This window comes from Dipteris shenzhenensis, chromosome 23 (genome assembly GCF_047967505.1).
Source record: "Dipteris shenzhenensis isolate YYH24624 ecotype China chromosome 23, Dip_SZ_1.0, whole genome shotgun sequence".
NCBI lineage: Eukaryota > Viridiplantae > Streptophyta > Polypodiopsida > Gleicheniales > Dipteridaceae > Dipteris > Dipteris shenzhenensis.
Window position 1 is genome coordinate 32,900,302 of NC_141618.1, and position 8,866 is coordinate 32,909,167.

An 8,866-nucleotide genomic window follows, 5' to 3' on the forward strand; every position below is an offset into this window, starting at 1 on the left:
GGACCCCTAGGCACTTTGCCAAAGATCGTGTGATGCTGCAAAGAGTACAATAACCTTCCTCTTCACAATCTTAACGTAAATAATTTAACACCTTTATTTAAATTCTCGACAATGGGTCAAATTCTTGGCAATTGAGTCATTCCAAATGTTGCATATTGGAGCAATCATTCACCTAGCGGGTCAAATTCTTAGCAATTGAGTCATTTCAAATGTTGCTTATTGGAGCAATCATTTACCTAGGCACATTCGATTGAAACCCAAAAACTTTACTTAATAGCTATTGCGCAATGGATGCTTCTGATTGATACAATGTTGTTTTTTTTTCAAAGGGGGCCAAAAAGACTCAAAAACGAAATTTGATAGGCCGCCTAGGTGGATACATAGAAAATAACCACTGCTAAAAGGTGGTGTATTCCTATAGAATATTGATGACAACGTGTAACAAGGCATGCTGATAACGAGGTGAGAGCTTGTTGACTTGTATGGATGAGCTCAAAAATTTGCTTCAACCAGGCAAACTAGAATAAGAGGTAAAAGATATAGAGAGTATATCATAACGACGTGAGAGCTTGTTCACTTGTATGGATGAGCTCAAAAATTTGCTTCAAACGGGCAAACTAGAATAAGAGAGGTAAGAGATATAGAGTACATCATGACAAAAGAGGAGGCATGTTAAAAGTAGTGAGGAGTGCCTTGAGTTATCAGGAAGGAGGGGGATGGAAGGAGATAGCATTGTGGAAGGTTAAAAAAAAGAAAGAGTAGATATCATGACAAAGTGGATATAAAGAGAGAGAGGGGAGGAAACCTTGGTTATTAGTCATGGCCTCTAAAACGAGGCAAACGAGAATAAGGGGTAAAAAACTGCGGAGGAGGTGCAACTGCAAACTAGAATATGGAAGGGAAGAGATATAGAGAGTATATGATGAAAAGAGAGGAGGAAATATATAGAGAGGAAAAGGCAGGAGAAAAAGGTTAATAAGGTTAATAAGGAGGGGGATGAAGGGTGATGGGATTCTTGAGGTGGTGGGAGAGAAATGTGAAGGCTTGAGAAGAAACAGAAGAGAAGCCAGTCATGGCTTCGAAAACTCCTGGGAGCCCAGTTTGCAAATTGTTCATGGTGAGAAACCTTGTATCTTGAATGCATTTTGCATGCTTCTCTTTCTCTTCCTCGAGTTTCTTCTTCACACTCTCCACTCTCGCCCTCCTCTCCATCAATGGATCCTTTGCCTCCATCGCCATCGTCTCCCCAGAATCAGAGCTCCACCTCTCCTCCTCTTCCTCACTCTCACTCTCTGATTCTTCTGCCTTCTTCCTCCTCTTCACCCTCTTTGCCACTGCTGCCGCTTGCTGCTGCACTGGTGCCTCCCTTTGCTTCCTCTCTGCCACCTCCAAATTCGCCACCTTCTTCTGTAGCCTCCTCGTTAAGCCCTCCACCTTCCTCTTCTGCTTCAGCTCCTCCGCTTGCTGCACCACCAGCGCGTGCACCACCGCTGCCAGACTCTTTATGGCCTCCGATGCCACCTTGTCCGGTAGCCTGTCCAGCGCCTTCTGCCACTCCTCGCACAAGCTGCAGATCTTGGGGACGTGCCGTGGGGATTGGTGCTCTTCCTCCTCCCTTGATTCGTTTTCGTCCCGTTCCACCTCTATCTCTATCAGGCTCAGGCGTGACCATCCGTTCAGTGCTGTCATGTAGTCCCTGTGGCTATTCACCAGCTTGCACAAGCATTCGTACCAGTTGTTCAGCTCCTTCTCGAGCTCGACAGTGGCATGACGATGCCAATCGCTAGTTGCTTCTTGTGTCACAAAGGAGTCCAGGTTCTTGAACTGAAGCACAACCTGCTTTTGATGCAGGTGACACTCGTGCATCGTTCTCCACATGTACGTCAACCTGTAATGAACAATCAAGGATTTGCATCAACCAGCAGCACTTGGTCCGGCGCCCAACAAATATTGCTTGTAAGAGCGAAGATGTCTCGCGGCAGCTCAACATAAATCTACAATGTTAATATCTACGGCAGTGGGGTGCCAATGAGAGCGATTGTTAAGCTATCGCATTGCAAAAGCTTTATAGCGAGAAAATTTCCGACAGTGAAAGAGAACATGCACAGACCCTTCAGCCAGCTCGGCCAGTTGTGGATAAAGCTCTTCATCCCGCAACCTTCTAACCGCAGCTGTAGTTGAATCGACACCCTGAAACGACACGAGAATAAGAGAATGCAGCCGCTTGATGGTCGATCGAAGCTTGTCGACAGCTTCGCTATCCTCCCCTTTTGCTTCGTGAGACCTCAGAAGAGTACACTTCTTTTGGTGCTCGCTCCTTAATGCTTCACCTGCCTGCATAACCAAAGCAGTCGCCCTAAACCCCTCAAACCACAGAAACGCAAATTTCCTTTTGTTCGCATACAATATGAGCATAGAACTGGAACCGACCTTCACTTCGTTGAACAGTTTCTTTTCCCATGCGCGCAACCTCTCTAATGTCAGAGCATGACTTCCTAGAGTCTCTGAATCGTCGTTCTTGTCGAATTCGTCTGTAACAGACACGTGGTTCTTGGACCAGTTCCAAGGGAGCGCGCTAAATACCTTACCAGAAGGTGGGTTGCCGCCTGCATTTAAAAAACAGGACATTTCAGTTTGACAAGCCATTCTTCTCTCTGCATGCTAAAGATCATTCGTGCACTTCAACGCTGGCCGCGATTGTACAAGACAAACGACTCCTTCGAAATTTCCGCAAGAGAGGGGACTTACTTTTTTTCGCCTCAGAGAAATCTGCCTGGAAATGCCCTTTCCTTGTCTCCAAGACCTTCGAAACGTCTATTCCAGCTGAAGAAGCATTCAGAAACCGTTCATCAAGCTCTTTAACAATTTCTAAAAGATCTTTCTCTCCTCCAAGTCTTACGACCAACGCCAGCTCTCTGCTTTTCCTTTCCCATTTCACCAGAGCTTGGTGTCGTTCATACTCTTCCTCAAGGTCGGGCATGCCTTCGTCGTAGTACGTGTTCATATTACGCTGGGATAGCCCAATTTTCCTCTGGTCCGACTGATGAAACGGCGGTGTTGAAGGACGGAAAGGATTCAAGAAGTCCCAACTGGACTTTTGAGGAGACGGTGGTGGAGGGGTTTTGTTGCCTTGAATGGCCATATGATCCTTGTTCTCATCTTTCCACTGACTTGATAAGTGGGGAGACCTGGAACGGTCACCCAAATCGGTTCTTCGATCAGCGGTTAGGCGAGGTGGAAAGCTTGACGATCTCTCCACTGTGCGAGAAGGCAAAGGAGCAAGCAAAGGAGGGGGAGGGGGCGGTTCCAGGAGGGATACATATTGCGACCCGAGGGTACTCATGTGCGGGGTTCCTCCATCCTTGGCCTCCCCTTCTGCGAATTGACGAAGAGCAGCACCCGTGTTCCTAAGAGCGTGCAGATAGGCAGTGTGAGCCAAAGCGAATGCATGGCGTTGTATAACCGCTTGCTTCATGTAGCGCTTGCGATCCCTGAACCTGCGCACAACGTCGTCCTCACCCGGTCGAGAGTTTATACACCCCATTGCTCGCAACACCAGCAGCTGTTGCTGCTCTCAGCTTGAACACCCGCAGAGAACTGTTGTCTGTAAACAGTAACTACGAAAATGTTGATTCGAGCGCTGTCTAGTGTTAGCTGTATAGGCACTGAGATAAGGCTTGAGTTCAACAGGCAACAGCCATGGATTGTATGTAGAAAACACCTGCAGCAAGTGTAGAAGAAACTTGCGGGTCTCGAGAGCTGAGCACGAGAGCACCTTCTTGGGCAGTGAGAGCCAAGGAAGCTCGAAGTTCAAGCAAGGACCGAGGGCATGGTGTCAGGGTAAAAGGCATATATGAAGCTCTGTCCAAGGAGAGCGGAGGAGAACAGAGGGGGAAGGAAGAGTAACAGAATTCAAGGGGAAGAAAGAACAGGCGAGAAGAGGGTCTAGGAGGAAGACGTCGATCGATGCAAGGGGTGGGAAGGGAGGAAACTACACGAGGAAGATGCAGAGGGAAAGGCAAGAATCGGATGGCAGAGGTGGAAGAACGTCAAAAACGAGAGGCGACAGAGGCGAGGAGCTTCGAGCAGAGCGAGAGAAAGCTTGAGAACTTCAGCAGCGAAAGGTGGCGGCAGAAAACGCCGAATGAGAAGTTTTTGAGGAAGGTGGCGATGGTGAGCGGGACGACGTTAGCTTTAAGACAAAATTAACGTCACTAACTGCGTACTTAAGTAATGTTGAGTTGACGGATTTACATCTAACCGTGCATGCATGCAAACGGGCACCTGTGCTGATTTGAAATGTGGTGATGCGACCGATCTTTCCTTGGATTAAGTGAATCTCGTCTTAAATTATATTTAACCAAACCTGCGACATTGCAGACAACATTCTCCCTTACATTCCTCCTTATCATGCATGATTCATGACCATGGTCCATCACCATGGCTTCCCCAAAGTCTTCCCCCCCCATTGCCTTAAGGTCGGGTGAAGCACCCAATGAAGAAGGCGTGGCTAGTGTGCAACTCTCAAGCTCCACTTGAATTTTTTTGCGTGGACTCAAACCAGCATGCATTTATTGGATCAGATGGAGTTTGTTACTTGCAGAAAGCTCTCTTTGAGCTGCAAAGCCCTGTAAAAGCAATGCTCAAGTCCACATGACAAATGCGGATTGGTCAGAGGAGTAAGGATGCACTAATGCTCAAAATTGCAGTCTCCAAAATGAAGGTGCCAATTCGAGCATCAATGGCGCTCCACTTTGAGCTCGAGAGAAGTGCGAGTCTCCAAAAGTAGCCTCCAACCATGCATTACTTGATGCATGTGCACTGAACCTTACAGGCTGGCTCTTCCCACTCGCTCATTTTTGCATTGCTGCAATACCTGATTGGATTCAAGAAATAGCAATCTCTAGTTGAGCATTTCGGGGCTATTTACCTATCTACCTATCAAAAAGCATACCATGCCTATCCACCCATCAGAACCTACCGCAGGTCCCATAATCTCTTTTTAGATAATTGGCAACAAGTGTGAACCTTCCCTAGCATTTGCTTGTCCTTGCCATAGGATGCCTTAGCTTGCTGCAATGGTAGTGAGCGAGAACCTCTCAAACTAATCTATCATACATAGAGCACACACAATAATGAAGGAGTTAAGTCGATTAGTAGGGTCATTGTCCCTCTAGATGCCAACTCAGCTCGCAACTATTGTGTCTAACTTTGTAGCAAGGTAGCAAACTTCAAACTTTGAGCGGCATCATAGCATTGCATATGCTTACAACATTATATGTGTAGCTATAAACTTACCAACACCAATTTAATAGCTCCTTTGGCATTCTAAAGCATGCTTGGCTGAGAGCTAAGATCAATCTATGCATGTGAACATAGGGACTGGCACCAAAAGTTTTGAGATTAGCAATGTGATTTAGCCTACTCTAGCAGGTTACTTTATCTACCACATGGGCAAGGAAAATCAAGCTCACACACACAATCGAGGAGCGAATTCCTTACCTTTTGTCCTACCTAACTAGCACTTACAAAAAATGAGGAGGCAAGAAGCACATTATTCATTAGTAAGAAACATTCATGTACGATGTTATCTCGCCCTTACTACACATCTATCTAGTAGACCTCTTTCTCTTTGCACCTTAAAACAAAAACCCAAAGCAGCAAAATCAAATTACTTTAGCAAATAAAAGATCATGAATGTATAATGGTGGCAAAAATATCCAACTCTACGCCTTGAAATTTGGACTCTCACCATAATGACCTATAGTTCAAATTAAGAAATGTCCACTCAACTACCTTGCACTCAAGTGCTAGGAATTAAACCTTCACATTTTGAAGTGTCATTTTAATAGCACACTAATGAATACATTTTTGCATGAATAAAAAATAGGTTACCCCGTGCTTCCAATTTTAATACAAATAGGGACCCCCAGTTGGTGAAAAATGGTATTAGTAGTGAAAGATGGAGGGAAGGGGGGAGGGGGAGGGATAAATTGTGGGAGGGACAAGTTGCCACATGCCCCACTCCAGATTTTTCTTCACCACCTTCGCAATGTGTATAAAGACAAGCCTATGCAAGCTTCTACTTACTTCGCCTCTCGTCTTGTTTATTTCATCCGAGAATAGATCCTTGGAGCAGTCCAAGATGGCAAAGATCAGGTGTGAGCTCAAGAAAAGGGGATTGAGTCTAAAAGGAGTGTTGAGGATGGTAAATAGGTGACGGAGTGAGTATGTGAGATAGTAAAGACCGAATGCTAAGGGGGTGAAGAAGGAGCATCATGAGGAGGCCGACGCGAGGGAGTGCGAGCATGGGGGGGCGAGGTGGAGGGGAGGGAGTAGTTGTGGGGAGGGAGGGGGTAGGTAGTGAGGCGAAAGGGGAACCGCTAGTGGGCTACCTACGTCAATCAAATAGTTTCAAAAAATCGTGTTCACCTTTGGCAACAATGGAAGAACCCTGCAAGAGATTTCAACCTGGTAGTTCCTCTCCATCGAGAAGTGACAGTGGAAGATGTACGAAGCTGGATGCAAGGAATTTTTGTGGGTGCGATGAGGTGTGCCATGGCTTTAGGCTGCAGTAATATACAAGGCAAGGTGGAGGGGGAGGGATGTCTAATTAAGATTAACTTAACTTCAAGGGTTTTAACTTAGGAGGGTTACTTAATATTAGGGGGTTTTAACTTTGGCTATTGAGCTAATTAGATTAACAATTAATTTTTAAAGAAAATTTTGGAAATCCAAAAACTTTTGTAGATGCAATGCAATGTTTGATTGCACAGAAAATTGAAATACAAAATTACAAACTTGCTAGAACAAATCCCATCAAAACCCGATACCTCAATGCGTAGATCATGAATTTTTAAGATTAGTAGACCCGTTAGAAAACCCATAATAAGGTAGAGATTATGAAGTACATGCTTTCTCAAATGGCTGCGAAACATTGTAAGAGGCAAGGTTTCCAAATGGCATAGTATCTCTAATGACCATTACATTTGAGAGTCAATTATGTGAAACTCAAGAGTAGCTAACCCTAGCCTCAAAACAAGCAAGGAAATAGGGACCCCCACTTAATGGATTTGCATTGATATGGGGGGAGAATAGGGCCGATTAACCTAAATGTAGTAGAAAATCTTTCCATATAGGCCACATAAATTAAGGTGCAAGCACAGAGCTTAAGGTGCACTAGGCATTGGTGTGGTGGAGAAGGGACTAGAATTCCCCATTCTCGAAGCTTCTACTGCTACAAAATGGGTATATAAGTGGGAGCGGAAGGGGGCGTGGGATGTAGAGCGGAGGGAGATCACTTGAAGGTTGGAGGTGAGGGAGCAGTGGCCGTAGGTAATGAGAGAGGGGAAAGAGAGGCAGGGAGGCAAAGGAGAGAGGGAGAGAGACAAGGAGAGTGCACCTGAAGGGAGGGAGAGAGGATGAGGTGAGGGAGAGAGGGGAGTGAGAGTGGAGAGCCGTGAGGATAGGAGAGATGGCAGGAGGAGGGGAGCAGACGCAGGAGGGAAGGAAACGCAAGGGCGAGGCAAAGCAAAACACTTTATTGCATTAATTAGATGCAGTAGGCTTATAGGAGGTGAATTCAGAGATATGACCAAATTAATTTTAAATTAAAAGCAAGCAATATTATTTGCTGGACAACAAGGCAGGATTAAAGACTAGAGCTAGGAGTTCCATCTCAAGACCATACCTCAAACTTTTCACTTCTTGATTTGTCAAAAAAAGTTGGATTTTAACACTATATTAGGGAATTTCACATACTTTGGGAATTTCCAATATGGTTAAGATTTGGCCACATGGTCAAATCTGAACCCATTACTTGAAAGTGGAATCCATCCTAAACACCATATATGGGAATCAAGCTCATAAGTCCCACTTACAAATCAGGGTTCAAGTTTTGGCCCCATGGTCAAATATTAACCCCTTATTTGTATGTGGGACTTGGGAGATTCCCAAATTCTCCAATATAGTGTTTTTTGCTAGTAATATTATATATGGTGGTTATGTTTAGGTTGGAATAGTCGAGTTATTTCCTAAAAGTTCATCTATCCAATGCTTATAGTTGGGTACATGTATCTTAGCAATAGTAGGTGTCTTGGATGAATGGTGGCTTGAATAAGGTGCAATCCAATAAGGTCACACTTTTGAGCCCATTATTCTGTGTGTAATGCAAATATCTTCTATGTGGAATGTATGGCACTTTCATGTGAGACGAGGCATCAAGGATGGAATTCCTAAACATAAGAGCTCCATAAGAGTACCATGATCCCATGACTTGCTCTGAGTTTGGCTAAACAGGTTGGGTTACACGAAGTTATCTTGCTTCGCTACATTCTAGACTTTAAGTATTTTTTTTGGAAAGTTTTTTTTCATCTGCTCCTAGTTAGGGACTAGTTGTCAAGGTTCTTTGTTATAATGTCATCAAACAATGTGACATTTGTTTCGGTGATATCTTATTGTGAGGATTTTGTTGTGAGCGTGGGTCTCTCAACCCCCATTGGGTTAGTTATTATAGTGGCATCAAGACAAGGCCCCATTCGTTTTGGTCAAGCATGGTGGTGCACATTCTATGGAATTATCTATCAGAGATGTAGGCCTATAGCATTTGATGAGTTTGTGCATCACTTTTGCCGTTACCTTTTGTTGTGATATTTGGGGCTTTCCATCATCTTTGTGGCTTATATGAAAATTTGTACATTACAAGTGCTTTATTAATATTGCTAGCAAGCTTGTACTAAAATAATTTTTGGCTGGAGGAAGGGGAGGGGAAGGTAGCTATAGTGCCACGGGAATGTGTCACAAGGCCTAAAGAGACTTTTGAAAATATGCCCTTCCCTTGAAAGAAAAAATTGCCTCTCTTCTATGA

At 44.6% G+C, this 8,866-nt stretch overlaps 1 protein-coding gene across 1 annotated transcript; it reads right to left on the reverse strand.

Annotated features, from left to right (window-relative positions):
- Positions 1-369: 369 nt before the first annotated feature.
- LOC147887273 (protein ALTERED PHOSPHATE STARVATION RESPONSE 1-like) lies at positions 370-4,140 on the reverse strand. The gene is made up of 4 exons (XM_087394527.1): positions 2,749-4,140; positions 2,431-2,606; positions 2,111-2,334; positions 370-1,888 (listed from the first exon to the last, which is right to left on the reverse strand). The coding sequence occupies exons 1-4, from the start codon at positions 3,542-3,544 to the stop codon at positions 982-984; spliced, it is 2,103 nt and encodes a 700-aa protein (XP_087250653.1). The 5' UTR covers positions 3,545-4,140; the 3' UTR covers positions 370-981.
- Positions 4,141-8,866: the final 4,726 nt, after the last annotated feature.

Coding starts and splice junctions, on each gene's coding strand:
- LOC147887273 (XM_087394527.1), bottom strand. CDS start 3,544: ATGGGGTGTATAAACTCTCGACCGGGTGAGGACGACGTTGTGCGCAGG. Junction 2,607..2,748: donor TTTCTCTGAGGCGAAAAAAA/GTAAGTCCCCTC, acceptor TTTTAAATGCAG/GCGGCAACCCACCTTCTGGT. Junction 2,335..2,430: donor AACTGTTCAACGAAGTGAAG/GTCGGTTCCAGT, acceptor TTGGTTATGCAG/GCAGGTGAAGCATTAAGGAG.